Source organism: Myxine glutinosa, chromosome 5 (genome assembly GCF_964187855.1).
Source record: "Myxine glutinosa chromosome 5, kmMyxGlut1.1, whole genome shotgun sequence".
NCBI classification, from domain to species: Eukaryota; Metazoa; Chordata; class Myxini; order Myxiniformes; family Myxinidae; genus Myxine; species Myxine glutinosa.
In genome coordinates, this window is record NC_136265.1 from 50,013,994 (window position 1) to 50,035,248 (window position 21,255).

Below are 21,255 nucleotides of genomic sequence, written 5' to 3' on the forward strand. Positions count from 1 at the left end.
TCAACCAAATATTCCTACAGGTCGCACAAGATCTGCCAGTAACCCTCTTACGGTTAAACTGCCAAAATCAAGACTCTCTGCTCACCTTCACTCTTTCATTCCTCTTTACTCCCGCCTCTGGAACAAACTCCCTCACTCTCTTCAATCCCACTCCACCCTCCAGGTCTTTAAAACAGCTGTTCACCACCATCTCATATCTTCCCCCATTCAAAACCTTGATCTTTTCTACCCCCGTTAATTCACCCCAGATCCACTTTTTTGAAATACCGACCTCTTTCCTGGAAGTCCTTGCAGTGTCCATGTGTTTTATACCTCTCCCACGCCCCCCCCCCCCCCCCGCTTCCCATTCATCCTCCCCCCAAGCCCTCATCCTCCCACAGATCTCCCAATGTCCCTGCTCTCAAATGTTGTGCTTGTGTGTTTCCCTCTCTCTCCCCATCTTGTCTCCCGCTCCCCTTATTGTATGTTTTATGTGTCCGTTTATGTTTTTTTTCTGATTGATGTTAGCTCTTTCACGAGCCTCGATCTTGTATACAAAAAAAAAGAAAACTACAACATCGAGTAATTTTTTAGTCGTTTCAGCCTATACTTTCCACTATGTATTTGCAGCAGCGAGTTTTGTGCCATTTGATGAGATTTCCTTGGCACGATTCATTTTCAGAGTCGAGTTATACGATCAGTAATATTAACGGAGTCAGACTCATAAGATTTCTTCTTTCATTGACAATATTTAATAGCCTGGTCTTACCCTCCTCGGATTGAGGGGGCCTGTCCTCTTAGCAAATGATGCGCACTGAATGGGAAATTTCATCTTCTTCTCTTTTGCGTTCGCATGGAGTAGGTTGATTCACCTCCTGCCTTACTTTTCAATCAGAATCTGAAGGATAAAATGATTTGCTTCTTGGATTACCTTCTGAAATGCTGAAATGAAATGATGAACACGGACACCATGTAAATTTAATACAAAACTGATTTCACACACTTCATTTATCATAAGGTTGACCTTGACACTCATCTGTAACATCCATCAAGTGCAAGTGAAATAAATAGGATATGCATTTACAATTGAGTGTCTTATGGCTCTCTTAATCGCACAATGATGGACACAAAATGCGTCAAGTGTATCATATCTTACTGAAGTCGAATGGCAAAGAAGAACCGGCATAGTTTGTGAATACTTTTCCTCAATTTGACCTTGGAAATGGCATTCAAGGTCAAATACTGGAATACTGTCTGGACTATTCTGATAATTATCAGTCAAATCTCGATGGGATGCCAAGCTTTATTTACATTTGACCAAAGATAGAGCTGCTTATGACAAAATTCCTATATTTATTAATCTTTCATCAAACTGACCTTGAAATTGACCCTAGAGGTCAAATGCTGAGATGGTATCTCATCATTGAAACCTCTGGGACATATAGTATAGAGGACATTTAGAGGGGACACAAACGTACAACAAAAATATCGTTAAAAGTTTATTTCAGATCTTCCATTTCAGATTTCAGATCTGCCGCTAAATATGTTCTTAATGGCTTCTGCTGACTGTGTACGAGGAGTTGGAAGTGGAACGAAACAGCCATGCGAATTTATTTTTTTTTTGCTTTTTTTTTTCCCCCCTTTTTAAAAAAGTTTTTGAAAATTGCTTTTTTGTCTTTGAATAACTTGAATGAAAGGATTCTCTTGAATATAATCTCTGAAAATCCGCAGTGAGTTCGGGCTATAACACTTCTTCATTTGTGCGGCTGTACCATTGATACAATGCCCTCTGCTGGTCAGCGCAGCAATTTCTAATTTGCTCAGGATCCGAGGGTTGGCACACACGCTGATTAATCACCCTGCCTGTGACTATAACAATGATATATATATATAGACACTACATGACCAAAAGTATGCAGAAACCCCTTCTAATTAGTGGATTCGGCTGTTTCAGCCACACCCATTGCTGACAGGTATATATAATCAAGCACACAGCCATGCGATCTCCATAGACAAACATTGACAGTCAAATGGGCCAAACTGAAGAACTCAGTGACTTTCAACTTGGCACCGTCATAGGATGCCACCTTTCCAACAAGTCAGTTAGTCAAATTTCTGCCCTGCTAGAGCTGCCCCGGTTAACTGTAAGTGTTGTTATTGTGAAGTGGAAACATCTAGGAGCAACAACAGCTCAGCCGCAAAGTGGTAGGCCACACAAGCTCACAGAACGGGACCCCTGAGTGCTGAAGCATGTAGCGTGTAAAAATCGTCTGTCCTCGGTTGCAATACTCACAACCGAATTCCAAACTTCCTCTGGAAGCAACGTCAGCACAACAACTGTTTGTCGGTAGCTTCATGAAATGGGTTTCCATGGCCAAAGAGCCGCACATAAGCCTAAGATTACCATGCACAATGCCAAGCGTCGGCTGGAGTGGTGTAAAGCTCGCTGCCATTGGACTCCGGAGGAGTGGAAACATGTTATCTGGAGTGATGAATCACGCTTCACCATCTGGCAGTCCGACTGACAGTTCTGGGTTTGGCGGATGCCAGGAGAATGCTTCCTCCCCAAATGCATAGTTCCAACTGTAAAGTTTGGTGGAGGAAGAATAATGGTCTGGGGCTGTTTTTCATGGTTTGGGCTAGGCCCTTTAGTTCCAGTGAAGGGAAATCTTAACGTTACAGCATACAATGGCATTCTAGACAATTGTGTGCTTCCAACTTTGTGGCAACAGTTTGGGGGAAGGCCCTTTCCTGTTTCAGCATGACAATGGCCCCGTGCACTAAGTGAGGTCCATACAAAAATGGTTTGTCAAGATCGGCGTGGAAGAACTTGACTGGCCTGCACAGAGTGCTGACCTTAACCCCATTGAACACCTTTGGGATGAATTGGACCGCCGACTGCAAGCCAAGCATAATCGCCCCACATCAGTGCTCGACCTCACTAATGCTGTTATGGCTTAATCGAAGCAAATCCCCGCAGCAATGTTCCAACATCTAGTGGAAAGCCTTCCCAGAAGAGTGGAGGCTGTTATAGCAGCAAAGAGGGGACCAACTCCATATTAATGCCCATTATTTTGTAATGAGATGTTCAATGTTCGGGTGTCCACATATACATGTAGTGTATATATATATATATATATACTAGCTGAATGCACCCGGCATTGCCCGGGTTCTTTTTGAATGAATTTGATCTTCTGTGCATAGGTCTGACGCGAGCCCAGTATCAGTTAGTGCTCAACGATTCCTTGCTCTTTCTTCTGTCGGGCCCCGCGAGAAAGAATTTTGAAAGCATGTGTTGCAATCAGTCAGATATTCCTATTAAGTACATAAGTTGTACTCAAGAGAATTTTGAAAGAAGAAGAAGGTGTATTGCGAAATGGGCCCAGCCCGGCCGAGGCGGCCTCGACCGGCCTCGCCACCTAGCCGATAACCTTCCCAGGGCCCGTCCCGACATTTTTTGTTTCAGAGGTTTCCTCCTATCTTTCACTGTTCGGGAGATTAGTGTGTGCTGACAAACAAACAAAAAAAAACTTTATTTTATATATATAGAAGATATATATGTATATATATATATATATATATATATATATATATATATATATATATATATATATATATATATATATATATATATATACTAGCGAAAGCACCCGCCGTTGCCCGGGTTCTTTTTGAATGAATTTACTACTATAATTCAGCTTTTACTCGCGGCCGTAGAAGATTGACGACTATAATTTAGCTCAGCTTTTAATTGCGAAATGGGCCCAGCCCGGCCGAGGCGGCCTCGAACAGCCTCGCCACCTAGCCTCGCCACCTAGCCTCGCCACCTAGCCTCGCCTAACCTTCCCGGGGCCGGTCCCGCCATTTTTTGTTTTCATTTCAAGTCAGTTCGTCAAATCCAACTTTCTGGTTTCCTCCTATCTCTTTCACCCTACAGGAGATTAGCGCGTGCAGACAAACAAACAAACAAACAAACAAACAAAAACTTTCTTTTATATATATAGATATATACAGGTAGTTTGCTGTTTGCTTGACTTTTGGTCATGTAGTTTGCTGATATATGTGTGGATAAGCCGTGGTCACTGCTCCTATGCTTTGGTGTTAGAAAGAGAGTGACATTTCTATATGTGGAAGAACTACGTGCTCAATGGGTGCCGCCCAGAGGGCAGAGAGCTTGTACCTGGGTTTGATTCCTGGTCTGGGTGGGTATTTTCTGGTCTGGGTGGGTCTGGATATATACAAATGTACTCATGGAAATATATTAAATATATTTTATGCATATAAATGTGAACGTCTGTTTGTTCGGTTGTGCCTCATGGACAGCCTAAGGAAGTGACTTAGAGAGGGAAGAGGGGGTCCATGTGGGGGGTAACATTTCACGATAGAAAACATGAGCGCATCAGATTTAGACTAGGGGCGTGTCAGTGGGGCGTGCCCAAGGGGCGTGGCTTCCTCTGGCCCACTAAACTAAATTGGGTGACTGACTATTTATTTTCCGGGCAACGCCGGGTAACTCTGCTAGTGTATATATATATATATACACTCGTATCGCTCCCAGCGCAAGGTGCAGCAGCAGCTGTATGGGACACCTTGCTGGCGGTTCTCCACTGATGATATGAAGGTCGCATAGTGACTGATATATATATATATATATCGCACCTACAGGCCAGTGATCTTCCTTCCAATTGCAAGCAAAATCATGAAATTCATCATTGCTGCTGATGTTAGTCTTTCCTGTTTTCAAACAGCCTGATCTCTGACCATCGCCGAAAAAAATATATTGCTGGTCTCTGGTCAGACCAAAGTTCCAGAATTGATGCGGCGATGCGGTTTTTTTTTTCGTTTTTTTTTTTTTCTTGAAAAGCATGGATTGCACATATAAAGGTGTTTTGTGTCCCCATGCCTTGCGGTCCTCCTCATCTGCCGTGGCGCCATCCAGAGAGAAATTAAAGACAGCCAATGGGACTGGTAGGCCTTTTTGTAAATAACGAACACAAGCTTAAGTTATTTTAAAATGTATTTATTCTGAAAATCATTAAGTTCTTCAAGCATATTATAGACTGCCATTTCGTTCTCGAGATCGCCTCGCCGTTCTCTCAAACATTCCAATGCATCGATCGCGTCAACACTGCGCATGCGCAAGTGGTCTAACAGGCGATTGCTGAAGCATTTGAATGCTGAAAAAACCGCGCATGCGCAAATGACGACACCCCTGGACCAATCTTGGTGCACGGGACTACGGGATGACACTGCATGTGTATCAAAGCCGCGCATGCGCAGCTGGGCTAAACGGCGAACACGTGGAAGCGCTTGAATCCATGCCGATGGTTTCCCTCGATCTCTTCTCCCAGTCCACCAGATTATCACAGACACTTACAACTTCATGGCAAACGAGGTAGGATCCAGGCCTAACTAACGAGACCACTCGCAGCTCTCTAGGCCTTCTGGTTGCTTCACACGAACCCGACAAAGAACGTCTTCGTTTCAATAAATGACAATATCCAGCCGATTGGATTCATGACGGCATGGCACACAAAACCACCCATATCTTTGGAACCGCGGGTTGGATTTGGACAAACTAAACGGAGTTTTGTAGGGGAGAACCGTGCGCGAACGTCGGTACCAATGGCGACCCTCACAGACCCGTATTCCCCGAGATAGCGCGCCGGCCCGGTAACAACAGGTGCGCGCTGTTGTTGGTACCGTTGGAAATTTGAAAAAAAAAAATTGTTGACGCGCAGGGTCAAAATCGATGCGCGCGCTGACCAGAGACCGGAAATATATTTTTCTCGGCCCAATAGTTTGGATTCCTTCCTGGTTACTCAACGCTGACATTATACTGCCGTTCTCTCAGCAATGGTTGGAGGCTCTAAATGTCAAGCAAGAGGACAGGACAATCTTCTTGGAGATATAACAGGCATTAGAGACAGTCTGGCATCATTCTTTGCTTGCCTCTGACTTTCTGACTGTTTGTGGCATTCAAATCCGCCTTCATTCCTGATTTTTCTGACTTCCTGCAGTCACGCAGTCAAAGTGTCGCTCTCAATGGAACTCTCTCTTCCCAGTGGAGGTTGGAGTTTCCCAAGGCAGGTTGAATGACCTCTCCAATGCTTAAAAAAACCCTCTATTCCTTTTTGACTCGACATTGTATCGGTCAGTATTCCCATCCTAATGTTCGACAAATTGTAGCTGTGTTGCTGTTTGCTGATCCGAATCTGATAAAGATGCTGGTTTGATACATGGAATTTCCTTCAATCCCGAAAATCTCACTGTCACTCCGGAAGGATCATCAAACCAACCCACCTTTCAATTTCCTTGGTCGGCCACTGGAAGAGGTTCATCCAATTGAATTTCTAGGCCTCACCTTCAGTTATGATCTCTCCTTCCCACTCTTCCCTCCAGGGCTTCAATCAGGCAGTGAAATGACACCTCTTGTCATCCCCCTTTCTGAGCCATGATCTTTATTGCCCATATTAACCATTCCTCACCTAACCCTCTTACTTCCTGGTTTCAGTGTTTCCTACTGCACCCCACCTCTCTCTTCCTCTCCTGTTCATGTATTCAGTTGTTGGATGTGCCCAATTGTTGCCCCACCACCCCCAATTCACTGTTGTTCTTCCATGAGCCTCACGCTCACCAAGCCTCATTTCCTCAATTCCTTTTTAGCCGCGTCGCAGACGCTGCTCATAGAGTGCCCTCTGCTATTGTTGTTGTTGTTCTTCTTCTTCTTGTTCTTCTTGTTCTTGCAGAGAAGACAAAACCTCAAAGCTCCACCCATTCTGGGAACCATAGCTCCACCCATTCTGGGAGAGCCTTCATATAAACAAATATCCACCATTTTATTAACTCGCATAGCTTTGAGGCCTGTTTTGTAGGCCCGTGGTGTCTTCCTCTCTCACACAGTTTTATTTCAAATCAAATTCGATATATCATTTCATTTTTCACAGTCGCTAACACAGTTTTAGACTCGGTTGAAAAAAAACGGGAAGAAAATCCGATGAAAGTTGCCCTTTATAGAACGAAATGAATTCTCAAAGGCCTGTAACTTCAAGTCCATTGAGATATATTTTTTTACAATCGCGGCATGGTCAGTCATACACCGCCCGAAATAACAAACGGGAAAATGCCGAGATATATTAAAAATCCGTCCATTTGATGACAATCGTCACGATGAAATATTTAATTTATACGTCGTCACAATAATGTGGAGAGAGGAGCATAGCTTCGTTCACGTGTCGCTACACACGAGAAATTGCCGAGATATATATTTTTTAAATCGCGGCATGGTCAGTCATACACCGCCTGAAATAACAGATGGGAAAATGGCGAGATATATTAAAAATTCGTCGCCACACACGGGAAATTGCCGAGATATATTTTCACTTTGCACAAAAATAACATCAAGTAATCGAATCAATAGGAATGTCCTGTGCCTATAACATCGACGTTATAGGCACAGCTGCATCTAGGCATTGTGTAACATCGACGCGGCTTTTGTTTTAATTAAAACTTTTTGTACTTATTGATCCATGAATGAGTGCACTCTGATTTTATTTTATCAACTGCATCTTCTACATGAATGAAATAACATGGATGTTTTTTTGGAACTAATGTTTGTTTTCCTATTTTGGCAGATTGTGCATGACATCCATGGCTGCTGCACCCTCATAGGTGGAACTCGTTGCAATGTTTCCTGTTTACTCGGAACCAGTGTGGCTGGACCATGATTGAGCACTGCCCGAACAAGGCGACGCAAATTCACGGTAATCCCAATTTGAGCAGCTCTGGTACTAGTGACACACCATGCATTTCACAGTAAAATAAAACCATGACCTCCAATCCAGGCAGCAGGAAGTCCAGATGGCTTTGTGGACCACTCCCTTGTTCAGACTGGCAGATGGAGGGTTGCAGACTGGATGAGCCGCTTGACTTGAAGCTGGATTGTGGGAATGGTCAGGACACCAGCAAGAAAGGAATGCCCTCATTGTGTCCGCGTATCAGGACGCGATGCACCCAAATACCTAATGTCCACCCAGCAGGACTCGCCTCAGTATTGGGCCTCAGGACGGATGGTGAGATTATTTTTTTTGTTCCATAGTATCAGATGCATTAGCAAATTTGTTCCCTCTGCCACAAAAGTGGACCGAGGTTATGTTTTTTTCCCCCCTATTTGTTACTTGCAACATCGAAGATTTTTCAAGTGTATTGGTTGGTCTTGTGAGTTATTCTGTCTGTATGTGTATCTGTTTGTCAATCGCGTACAGGTCACAATTTGAAACCAATCTTCACGAAACTTCACCAGATGATAGAGCTGGTCATAAGGAATAAGCCTATTGATTTTGAGGTCAAAGGTCATCTTGAGGCCAAATTTCTAAAATTGTCATTTTTCATCCAATTTAATTGAAAATTGAACAGCATTTGCATATTGAGTCAATACAAGGGGAAACCAACTCTTTTTGAGGTCAAAAGGTCAACTCAATGTCAACCTTCCAAAATCATGAATTTTCATCTGAAAAATCATCAATTGCATACAGCAATTGCATAATGCCTTACCGAATTGGGAAACCAACTATTTTGAGGTCAAAAGGTCAAAGGTCAACTCGATGTCAACCTTTCAAAATCATCAATTTTCATCTCAAAAATCATCAATTTTCATCTGAAAAATCATCAATTTTCATCCTGTTAACTCGCAAATTTAACAGCAATTGCATAATGCCTTACCGAATTGGGAAACCAACTATTTTGAGGTCAAAAGGTCAAAGGTCAACTCGATGTCAACCTTCCAAAATCATCAATTTTCATCTCAAAAATCATCAATTTTCATCCTGTTAACTTGCAGATTAAACAGCAATTGCATAATGCCTTACCGAATTGGGAAACCAACTATTTTGAGGTCAAAAGGTCAACTCGATGTCAACCTTTCAAAATCATCAATTTTCATCTCAAAAATCATCAATTTTCATCCTGTTAACTTGCAGATTAAACAGCAATTGCATAATGCCTTACCGAATTGGGAAACCAACTATTTTGAGGTCAAAAGGTCAACTCGATGTCAACCTTTCAAAATCATCAATTTTCATCTCAAAAATCATCAATTTTCATCCTGTTAACTCGCAAATTTAACAGCAATTGCATAATGCCTTACCGAATTGGGAAACCAATTATTTTGAGGTCAAAAGGTCAAAGGTCAACTCGATGTCAACCTTCCAAAATCATCAATTTTCATCTGAAAAATCATAAATTTTCATCACAAAAATCATCAATTTTCATCACAAAAATCATCAATTTTCATCACAAAAATCATCAATTTTCATGCTGTTAACTCGCAAATTAAACAGCAATTGCATAATGCTTTACCGAATAGGGAAACCCACTATTTTGAGGTCAAAAGGTTAAAGGTCAACTCAATGTCAACCTTCCAAAATCATCAATTTTCATCTCAAAAATCATCAATTTTCATCACAAAAATCATCAATTTTCATCACAAAAATCATCAATTTTCATGCTGTTAACTTGCAGATTAAACAGCAATTGCATAATGCCTTACCGAATTGGGAAACCAACTATTTTGAGGTCAAAAGGTCAACTCGATGTCAACCTTCCAAAATCATCAATTTTCATCTCAAAAATCATCAATTTTCATCCTGTTAACTTGCAGATTAAACAGCAATTGCATAATGCCTTACCGAATTGGGAAACCAACTATTTTGAGGTCAAAAGGTCAACTCGATGTCAACCTTTCAAAATCATCAATTTTCATCTCAAAAATCATCAATTTTCATCCTGTTAACTTGCAGATTAAACAGCAATTGCATAATGCCTTACCGAATTGGGAAACCAACTATTTTGAGGTCAAAAGGTCAACTCGATGTCAACCTTTCAAAATCATCAATTTTCATCTCAAAAATCATCAATTTTCATCCTGTTAACTTGCAAATTTAACAGCAATTGCATAATGCCTTACCGAATTGGGAAACCAATTATTTTGAGGTCAAAAGGTCAAAGGTCAACTCGATGTCAACCTTCCAAAATCATCAATTTTCATCTGAAAAATCATAAATTTTCATCACAAAAATCATCAATTTTCATCACAAAAATCATCAATTTTCATCACAAAAATCATCAATTTTCATGCTGTTAACTCGCAAATTAAACAGCAATTGCATAATGCTTTACCGAATAGGGAAACCCACTATTTTGAGGTCAAAAAGTTAAAGGTCAACTCAATGTCAACCTTCCAAAATCATCAATTTTCATCTCAAAAATCATCAATTTTCATCTTAAAAGTCATCAATTTTCATCTCAAAAATCATCAATTTTCATCTCAAAAATCATCAATTTTCATCACAAAAATCATCAATTTTCATCACAAAAATCATCAATTTTCATCTCAAAAATCATCAATTTTCATGCTGTTAACTCGCAAATTAAACAGCAATTGCATAATGCTTTACCGAATAGAGAAACCCACTATTTTGAGGTCAAAAGGTTAAAGGTCAACTCAATGTCAACCTTCCAAAATCATCAATTTTCATCTCAAAAATCATCAATTTTCACCTTTAAAATCATCAATTTTCATCTCAGAAATCATCAATTTTCATCCTGTTAACCGTAAATTAAACAGCAATTGCATAATGCCTTACCGAAATGGGAAACCAACTATTTTGAGGTCAAAAGGTCAAAGGTCAACTCGATGTCAACCTTCCAAAATCATCAATTTTCATCCGATTTCACCCGAACTTTAATGAAGATTGGCAGTTTTAATCTTCATGAAATGGACAATTTGATGTATCCATGGCAACTTTTTTTGGGGGGGGGGGGGGATTTCATCAGATGCTGATGAAATTTGTTGGACACGTTGGGTGTGTGATGAGGACGAATGGATTCGACTTTAGTGAAGATCCAAATCCGGATCTGAGAATTTTTTGATTTTCCAAGTGATTCTTCACCATTGAGAGATAGGGCCAATAACCATACATAGCATGATATTTCAATAAGTTGTGGACAGTTGTAACAAAAGTGTGGTTGTGGATTAGTTGGTTATTTGACAAGAACAAGCTGATTAGATTTTGGTTCAGGTCCAGATGCAGATCTGGCCCATCAGTGGGATACAAAACATAAACTGTTCAACGTGGTGGAGGTACGCACTCCACTGAATGGCATTCTAGTTTGTATATTATATGCAAGACAAAGACATTGGGAGGAAATGTACAAGCCAGCTTCCTGTACCATGAGCTATTTGAAAGCCAAACAGGACAACTTCAGCCTCATGCTTATTGCTTGTTCTGCCATCTTGTTTCACACTTCCTTGTTAAAGGCATTTCCTGCACAGTACTCTGGCGGTTTCGTTGCCGGCATGAGCTGGCTTTTCCATAGGCCTTCAGTTGCCTTCAGCCTCACACATTTTCATACATGTTACCCTCAGGGCATTCCATACTGGAGTGTTGGGAGGCCGGTCAGACTTTTCTTGCAGTGATGTTATTGATCTGTTATGTAGCTGCTTAAGAGAGCTTTTCCTTCTTTGTCGAGAAATGAAACTTTATCCCCAAAATCGCATTTTATATTCGGCCTTTCTCTTGGAAATAACCTTGAAGATTTTTTTGATTCAGTATCGAGAAACACATACTTGGAAAATCTACCTGTACCATTGTTATATACAAGATTGACGCTCATGGAAGAGTGAGGTGGGAGAAGGTATTTTTTACTGGTCCTCGTTGGACTCAGTCCGAAACGGGGGCTTATGGATTCGGTCTTGTTCATCCATCCATACATCAGTGCCTCCGTCCGCAACCACATCTCAGACATGATACAACCGATTTTATTCATTTTTGGCACAAAGGCAATGCATGATGACGTACATACGTACACCATTTTGTTTCACAATGCAATCAAAGATGGCTGAATGGTGGCCATTTTGTTACTTAAACGTGTCCATAACCATTTCTTGAACATGCATGGTCCGATTTTGTTCAGACTTGACATGATGAGATACACGTGCACCTCTTTATTTTGCGGTTGATCAAAGATGGCCGACTGGTGAACTGGCGGCCATTTTAGTTGAAAAAACCCCGATATTGACAATGTCCTCAACCATTTATCGGACATGCATTTACCGATGTTGTTCAAAATTGGAAAATAGATAATTAATGACGGCTTACATATGCAAGTCATGTTTCAATATCAGATCCAAGATGGCCGACTGGCAGCCATTTTGTTACTGAAACGTGTCCCCAACCATTTATCAGACATGCATGGTCTGATTTTGTTCAAACTTGGCACAAAGAAAATACATGACAGTATACAGTCATGTGAAAAAGTAAGTACACCCCATGTAAAGTTTTGACTTTTTCAACATATTTCAACATACAGCTATTTGATCTTCATTTCAACAATATTGACAGATAAAGGTGATATAATATAACAAATATCATGAAACATTGACATTTTGTAGTCCATTGTATAATTTAAATAAACATGAATGCAAATTTCACAAGTGGGAAAAGTAAGTACACCCTTGGCTCGAATAGGTGGTATTGCCCCCTTTGGCAGAAACAACCGCAAGTCGGCGTTTCTTATAACTGTCTACCAGTCTCTGACATCGACTGGGATAAATTTTTGCCCATTCCTCCATGCAGAATTCTTTCAGTTGTGCGATGTTTGAGGGGTTTCTTGCATGCACAGCTCGTTTCAAATCCCCCCCACAACATCTCAATGGGATTTAGATCCGAGCTTTGACTTGGCCATTCCAGAACCCGCCATTTCTTTCTTTTCAGCCATTCCTTGGTGGATTTACTGGTATGTTTAGGGTCATTGTCATGTTGCAAGGTCCACCTTCGGTTGAGCTTCAACTTTCAACAGATGGCCTCACATTATCCTCAAGCACCCTCTGGTACAATGAAGAATTCATAGTGGATTATATGATGGTGAGCTGCCCAGGCCCTGATGCAGCAAAGCTGCCCCAAACCATAATATTTCCACCACCATGCTTTACAGTTGGTATCAGGTTCTTGTAGTCAAATGCTGTCTTTGGTTTTCGCCAAACATATCTTCTGGTACTGTTTCCAAATAGCTCTACATTTGACTCATCTGTCCAGAGCACATTGTTCCAGAAGTGCTGGTCTTTGCCTTGGTGTTCATTGGCAAACTTTAGTCTTGCCCTGATGTTCTTTCTGGACAGCAAAGGTTTCCTCCTGGCACACCTCCCATGTAGATCAAATTTGTGCAGCCTCTTTCTAATGGTAGACTCGTGCACTTTGACATCAACAGTGGCAAGAGCTACCTGTAGGTCCCGTGATGACATTCTGGGGTTCTTAGAGACTTCTTTCAGCATCTTGCGGTCTGCTCTTGGGCTGAACTTGCTGGGGCGGCCTGGCCTGAACAAGTTGGCAGTTGTTTGGAATCTTCTCCACTTGTACATGATCTTCCGGACAGTCGAATGATTGATTTCAAATTATTTGGAGATCTTTTCAAATCCCTTCCCAGACTCGTAGGCATCTATATTCTATAACCTTCTTTCTGAAGGCCTCAGAGAGCTCTTTTGATCCAGGCATGGTGACGCCGCACACTTAAACAACAAAGAGCAAACCAAACGAAATGTCTGAGGTTTAAATAAGACAGGTTCCTCCAAGATCCTCTCTAACGATGTTCTAATCATTTGCACCTGAGCTGGTGCACCTGTTTCTAATTTTAGGTATTTGAAGTGGTGATAAATGTCGGGGTGTACTTACTTTTTCCACATGCGAAATTTGCATTTATGTTTATTTAAATGATACAATGGACTACAAAATGTAAATGTTTCATGATATTTGTTATATTATATCACCTTTATCTATCAATATTGTTGAAATGAAGATCAAATAGCTGTATGTTGAAATATGTTGAAAAAGGCAAACCTTTACATGGGGTGTACTTACTTTTTCACGTGACTGTACATATGCAGGAGATTTCATTTTGTAATGTGAGCAAAGATGGCCGACTGGCGGCCTTTATCTCCATATAGCAAAATTACTAAAACCATGCACGAGAGCTATGACCTTTTATGGCCTTTTCTTGTTTGTTTCGTTTCTTTCCCTGTTCCATATGCAGCGTTTGGCTGTTGCTGCGAGTTGCATAATTGAGTGGCGTAGCTGTGCTGCTGATGCAGTGCCCCTGTTCCCAGTACGCTGGTACATATTTTGATTTTGCCGATCTCAGAAGGATGACAAACTGGGTTAGCCAGCCCACCTGGTGTTATTTAAGCACAACAGGGGCTCAAACTGAAGACCCTAACTAAGATCTTAAGCCAGCCATGTCAGAGGGTAACAAATAAACTAGACCGACACTCAGGAGAGAGCGTACCTCCGCCAGGCTGAACAGTTTACGTTTTATATCCCGCTGATAGATCGGATCTGGATCCAGACCTGAACCAAAATCTAATCAGCTTGTTATTGTCACTTAATCAGCTCATTTGCCAAGTTTTGTCATAAGTCATCCACAACTTTTTGAAATATTATGCTACGTGTCGTTTTTAGAGCCTGTGATATGTGATAGAGCCTGTGATGGATGCTGTGAAGAGGAACAGGTCGAGATGGTTTGGTCATGTGTTGAGGAAGGATAAAAGTGACTGGTTGAGAAGAGTGATGGAAATGAATGTGGGAGGAGGTTGAGGACGGGAAAGACCGAGAAAGACTTGGCTAAAGGTGGTGGAAGAAGAAATGCGGGCGAGGGGGTTAACAAGGGGAGATGCAGAAAATAGGGCAAGATGGAGAAGATTGTCATGGGGCCCGCAAGGCTAACCCCCGCTCAAGCAGGGAAAATGGCCTTAAAATGCCTGTTGTTGTTGTTGTTGTTGTGTTGTGCCCTTTTTAGTCCTATCTCTCAATGGTAAAGAATCACTTGAAAAAATTCTCATATCCGCATCTACACCAAAATCTAATCAATTCGTCCTTGTCACGCACCTGACCTCTCCACCAAATTTCGTCCAAATCCATCCATAACTTTTTGAGATGTCCTGTTCACAGCCAAACAAACAAAGAAGAAATATGTTGTGCAAAGCACGATACTTGCGAAATCCCTAAAATAAGTTGTTAACCTTTAGCCGATGTTGACCTCAAAAATAATTGGTGGTTGAATTGTGTGACCAGACATTTAAATCCTGTTGAAATTTCATGTCGATTGGATGAAAATTGAGGATTTTAGAAATTGTACCCAAGTTGTTGATCTTTGGTCTATGTTGACCTTTTGGCCTATTATAGTTGAGGTAGAGTCAAGAATAATTGGCGGTTGAATTGAGTGACCTGATAGGCAAATCCTGTTCAAATTTCAAGTAAATCGGATGAATATTGAGGATTTGATAAATTGCAACTAAGTTGTTGACCTTTGGCCTATGTTTCCCTTTTGGCCGATTTTGACCTCAACAATAATTGATGGTTGATTTCAGTGGCCTGGTATGCAAATCCTCTTCATCTTTAAAGTGAATCGGATGAAAATTGCCAATTTTATAAATTTGGCCAATGTTGACCTTTTTTCCGATGTTGACCTCAAAAATACTTGGTGGTTAGATTTGCAGACCTGATATGCAAATCCTCTTCAAATTTTAATTCGATCGGATGAAAATAGAGGATTTTATAAATTGCAACTAAGTTGTTGACCTTTGGCCTATGTTGACCTTTTGGCCGATGTGACCTCAAGAATAATTGATGGTTGAATTCAGTGGGCTGATATGTAAATCCTCTTCATCTTTCAAGTGAATCGGATGAAAATTGCCAATTTTATAAATTTGGCCTATGTTGACCTTTTTACCTATGTTGACCTCAAAAATACTTGGTGGATAGATTTGCAGACCTGATATGTAAATCCTCTTCAGATTTCAAGTCAATTGGATGAAAATTGCTGATTTTTAAAATTTGACAAAGTTGTTGACCTTTGGCCTCGATGTTGACCTTTTGACCTCAAAATCAATAGGCTTCTTGCTTATGAAGTTTTGTGCTGAAGTTTCGTGTAGATCGGTTTAAAATTAGGCACATTGAAATGCAAACAAACAGACAAACAAACAGACATGGGTGAAAACATGTCATTCTCCTCTACGCTCCAGATTTGTTGGAGATCCCGGACCAGAAGTACCTGGGTCCACAATGCATGTCACCATGTTATGACCTCTCCACCGTTCTCCACAAGGCTGGCTTGTTGGATGCACAGGTGATGGAGCGCAAAGTAATTGCGCATGGACTGCTCGCAAATTTTATTTCTTTCTTTCTTTTTCATCACACATTAATAAATAACGGTAGTACGTTCCCTTTCAATCTTTTGCAGGCATTATCACTAATTTCAGGCCTGGGAACACTGGGAAATCTTCCTGGCTCCCCCATGACCCTCTCCAATATGACTCCGCTCAGCTCGCGCCTGCACTGCAGGTGGCGCAAGGTAACTGCACGGAATGGCAGCCGTTTTTGTGTACTTGCTTTGGAAGGCATCATAGTGGATGTCTGTTGTACGTTTCTGGTTGTGCCATGCTCAGTGTGAGCAGGTTTTTGAGGAACTGCAGGACCTGGTTGACCACGTGCATGAACAGCACGTGCGACCGGAAAAGGACACAGGATATTTTTGTCGTTGGGAAGGCTGCGCGCGGCAAGGCCGAGGCTTCAATGCCAGGTGGAGTCTTTGTAATGTCGTCATGTGTCAACCATCCTTACCAACAACAACAACACGCATTTTAAAGGCCATTTTCCCAACTAGAGCGGGGGTTAGCCTTGCGGGCCTCCATTTTGCCCTATTTTCTGCATCTCCCCTTGTTAACCCCCTTGCCCGCATTTCTTCTTCCACCTTCTTTAGCCAAGTCTTTCTCGGTCTTCCCCGTCCTCGACTTCCTTCTCCATTCATTTCCATCACTTTTCTCAACCAGTCACTTTAATCCTTCCTCAACACATGACCAAACCATCTCAACCTGTTCCTCTTCACAGCATCAATCACAGGCTCTATTCCCATCATCTTTCGCAATTCATCATTTGTCTTCCTCTCTCTCAACGATTCTCCGCACATCCACCGAACCATTCGCATTTCCACCCTTTCCAGCCTTCGTTGATGTTCTACGTTCATTACCCATGTCTCGCTCCCATAAATTATAACACTTCTCACACATGCAGCATACACCTTTCCCTTCAGCTTCAACGACACTCCCCTCCTCATCAGCACGCCACTCAGTTCCCGAAACTTCTTCCATGCACATCTCACTCCAGCAACCGTTGCCGAGTCTGATCCACCTTCTCCATTCAGCATGTCTCCGAGGTAGCAAAATGTTTTCACACCTTCCAGCTTCACGCCGTCTCCAAGATCCAACTCAACATTTGCTCCATCCCCCCTTCCGGAACCCCCCCCCCCCCTTCCCATGCCCGCCCCCAATGCCCTTTTCCTCTCACAGATCTCTCGATGTCTCCATGTCTCTCGGTCCCTGCTGTCAAAATAATGTTGTGTTTGTGTCCTTCCTCCTCTCTCCCCATCTTGTCTACCGCTCCCGATGTTATATGTTTTATGTGTCGGTTTGTCTTTCTGTGTGATTAATGTTCGCTCTTTCACGAGCCTCGATCTTGTATACAAAAAAAAATAAAAAAAAAATCTGCAGCTCACTCTGTGCACACCTTACATTTGAATGTAGCTGCCACACTGGTTAATGACCCTCTCAGACCACTACATTTTTGATGAACCCACTCAGCGCACATTGGACATTGAATGGAGTTCACTCCGACACCCTTCCTGCACACAGCACATGGCCACTTCTCAGTTCTTTCCACCTCACCACATGCTTTACCACTTGCCATCACCTTCGTCTTTCCGATATTCACCTTCAGACCTTTTGTCTCCATACATTCCTTCCACTTGTTCATCTTTTCCTTCAGTCCATCCATACTTTCCGCAATCAACACCAGATCATCTGCATACAACAACTCCCACGGTAAACCCTCCTTTACGTTCTGAGCCAGCACCTCCATCACAGCTACAAATAGTAGTGGGCTTAGTACCGACCCTTGATGCACTCCCACCTTCACCTCAAACTCACCACTGTTCCCGTCCTTCGTCCTTACAGCTGTGCGCGCTCTTTTGTACATTGCCATCACTACTCTGATCAACCATTCCTCAACTCCTAACTTCCTCAATGCCCATGTTAATACTTCGTGTGGAACCGTATCGAATGTTTTCTCCAGATCAACAAACCCAAGAAACAACTTCTTCTTCTTCTCCATGTACTTCTCCTGCAACTGCCTCACAATAAAGAGCGCGTCTGTCGTTCCTCTTCCTGGCATAAATCCAAACTGTATTTCTTCGATCTTCACCTTCTTCCTTATCCTCCTCTCCAACACCCTTTCCAATACCTTCATTCCATGCTCCAATAACTTTATCGCTCGGTACGAGCCACACTCCAGAGGGTCACCTTTCCCCTTGTATAGAGGGACGAGGGTACTCAGTTCCCAATCCACTGGAATGCGGCCTTCTTTCACCACCAGATTGCAGATCTCTGTCATTCTCTTCACACCCCAACTTCCTGCTGCCTTCAACATATCTCCCACAACTTCCGTCGGCCCTCCCGCTTTACTACTCTTCATTGCTTTTATCGCTTCCTCAACTTCCTTCTCAGTTATCTTCTCTGCCGGTCCTAAAACTGGGTTACTCTCGATGTTGCCATCCCATTCATTTTCTGTATTCAACAGCATTTCCATATATGTTTTCCATCTTCCTTTAATTCCATCTGGGTCCACAACGATTTGTCCCACTTCATCCTTCAAGCAACTCACCCCCATCCTTACCCACGGCCTATAATATCACGGAAGCATGAAATGTTTTTCTTTGTGTTCTTCTTGTGGGATTCCCCTTTAGGTACAAGATGCTCATCCACGTACGCACTCATACGAATGAGAAGCCACACCAATGTGCCACATGCCTCAAGAGCTTCTCACGCCTCGAAAACCTGAAGATTCACTGCCGCTCGCATACAGGTAAGATGACGAGTGCACATTTCTCAATCTCATCTCAGTGGAAAATTTCATGTAGAACCCGTTGTCAAGCGCAAACCTTTACCCCATGAGACAGCCCTCTCTGGGGAAGACTTTGTTGAGCACATTGTGCAGTGACGTCATAATTAAAGAAGAGGTAGTCTCAGGATTCCCCTTCAAAATTGCAGATTTTTCCCAGGAAAAAAGTTTTGCGAGAAGGAAAAATTTGTTCTTTTTCTTTTGGTTTTTAACTTGTGAACAACATGATGTCACAACAAAGAAAACACTCGCACTGCACGTGGCTGTTTATGTAGGGCTGTTTCGTTTACGTCAAACTTGCAGTTCTGCCTGGTTTCCATCCACCATGTTTGAGGAAGTACTTCAAAGGACATTAGAAATTGCATCGACATGTAAGGTCGAAATCTTATTGGGTCGCACCCATTTCAAGGGGAGTGAGCGGGGTAAACGTGGTGGTGCGAAGGACCATGCGCATGCGTCTCTGTCAGGGAGGACTCTTCGGGTGGTAGCACTTGGTCATGATTGGACAAGTTTGTTCAGCCAGCTGCCAAGAATGAGTTAATCACTGCGTGTATATAGTTTTTGCCATTTGACAACCTTACACAGAATTAACTTCATGTTAAACAATCGGAAATCGGTTATCAGCCTGGACCGATATTGCCCCGTTCTTTACCTTTACTCCTTTTTTTTTTTTTGTAAACAAGATCGAGGCTCATGTAAGAGCTAACATCAATCACAAAAAAAAAACAAATAACAAACTGACACACAAAACATACAATAAAGGGAGCGGGAGACAAGATGGGGAAAGAAAGGGAAGCACACAAGTACAACATTTGAGAGCAGGGACATTGGGAGATCTGTGGGAGGGAGAGGGCTTGGGGGGAGGAGGCGTGGGAGGGGGTGGAGGGTGGGAGAGGTAAAAAAACAAAAAACACATGGACACTGCTAGAACTTCCAGGGCAGAAGTTGGTATTTCAAAAAAGTGGATCTGGGGTGAATTAACGGGGGTAGAAAAGATCAAGGTTTTCGACGGGGGAAGATAAGAGATGATGGTGAACAGCTGTTTTGAAGACCTGGAGGGAGGAGTGGGATTGAAGAGAATGAGGGAGTTTGTTCCAAAGGCGGGAGAAAAGAAGAATGAAGTTTTCTGTAGAAATGAAGGAATGAAGAATGAATTTCGCCCCATTTTGCACACACGTAGACCGCCCAAAAAGTTTCCAGTTATCCGAGAGGTTCGGCCATGTCACGTACCTTCATTTCAGGTACCTTCATTACCACCATGTCACGTACCTCCTTCAACAACTCTATTAGTGACTCGTTATCATTTTATATATTCAAATAAATCCTCAAGAGTCATCCTTAGGGGGCGACGGTGGGATTCGAGAATGGTTCCCTGTGCGTACATGTGCGACTTCATTCGTGTTTCCGTACGCAACTGCAACTCACCTTCAATCGATCACCCAACTTGTCTGTCGATAGCCGCACAATGAGTTGTCTGTCATTGTATCCCATTAGTCCAGATAATATCAAATCTGTGCTATGCTCGGATGGCTTAAACTACGCTTATCTTCACTTTTTAAATCTCCTGCACGTTTGAAGTCTCGTCCCAAAACCTGAGCTCATTTTAGCGCAGGCATTCTTTCATTACTTTAGTGGTTCGTTTACAGGACCTGATGATCTTAACCTCCGAAACACGTCATTCACCATGAGAAAGTTATTTTACCATCCTGTGTAGGTAGGACCATCTACATATTACGTACGTGCTTTGTGTGCAAATTGGGAAAGGGAAGGAGTTAATTGTGAGCGACGGGAGGCGTTTTAAAAAAAATAAACAATGAAGGTACCGATGACATCATCAGTACCACGTGTTGGTCCCCATTGGGAGTACTTGACAACGCACCATGTTTTATTTCAATTGTTGCCATGGAGGGGTTTTGGATATGGAGAGGTGCAACGTTTTTCGGTTCTTCCAAGATGGCGCTATACCACGTGACCTATGACGTCATAACTATCGCCGCATATTATACAGGAGGGGGAGCTGCTTTGGTGCAAAATTTCGAGTCAATCAGACCAACACTTGCTGAGAAAATGAATTTTTAAAATGCGGACATGTACTGATGTACGCACGCACCCGGTGGCTTAGCCCCGCTTGTCGCTCCGCGAGCGCAGGGTAACACGAGAATGGTACTCGGTAGAGCGCATACCTCCGCCAGGTTGAACTGTTTATGTTTTGTTTCCCACTGATAAGTTGGATCTGGATTCTGCCCAGAACCAAAATCTAATCATCTTGTTCTCG

At 42.3% G+C, this 21,255-nt stretch overlaps 1 protein-coding gene across 4 annotated transcripts in view; it reads left to right on the plus strand.

Moving 5' to 3' along the window:
- GLIS2 (GLIS family zinc finger 2) overlaps nt 1-21,255 on the plus strand; it is a 129,795-nt gene that overhangs the window by 96,726 nt on the left and 11,814 nt on the right. Inside the window, exons 2-7 of one of the 4 annotated variants that reach the window (XM_068117133.2) lie at nt 7,614-7,742; nt 7,824-8,051; nt 16,052-16,155; nt 16,270-16,380; nt 16,475-16,608; nt 18,826-18,944. In XM_068117133.2, coding sequence (XP_067973234.1) covers nt 7,703-7,742; nt 7,824-8,051; nt 16,052-16,155; nt 16,270-16,380; nt 16,475-16,608; nt 18,826-18,944 — 736 coding nt within the window. In that variant the 5' untranslated portion in view covers nt 7,614-7,702. Of the gene's footprint in view, nt 1-7,613; nt 7,743-7,823; nt 8,052-16,051; nt 16,156-16,269; nt 16,381-16,474; nt 16,609-18,825; nt 18,945-21,255 lie in introns of those variants that run through there. The other 3 variants (XM_068117135.2, XM_068117136.2, XM_078778031.1) reach the window with 3 other exon arrangements.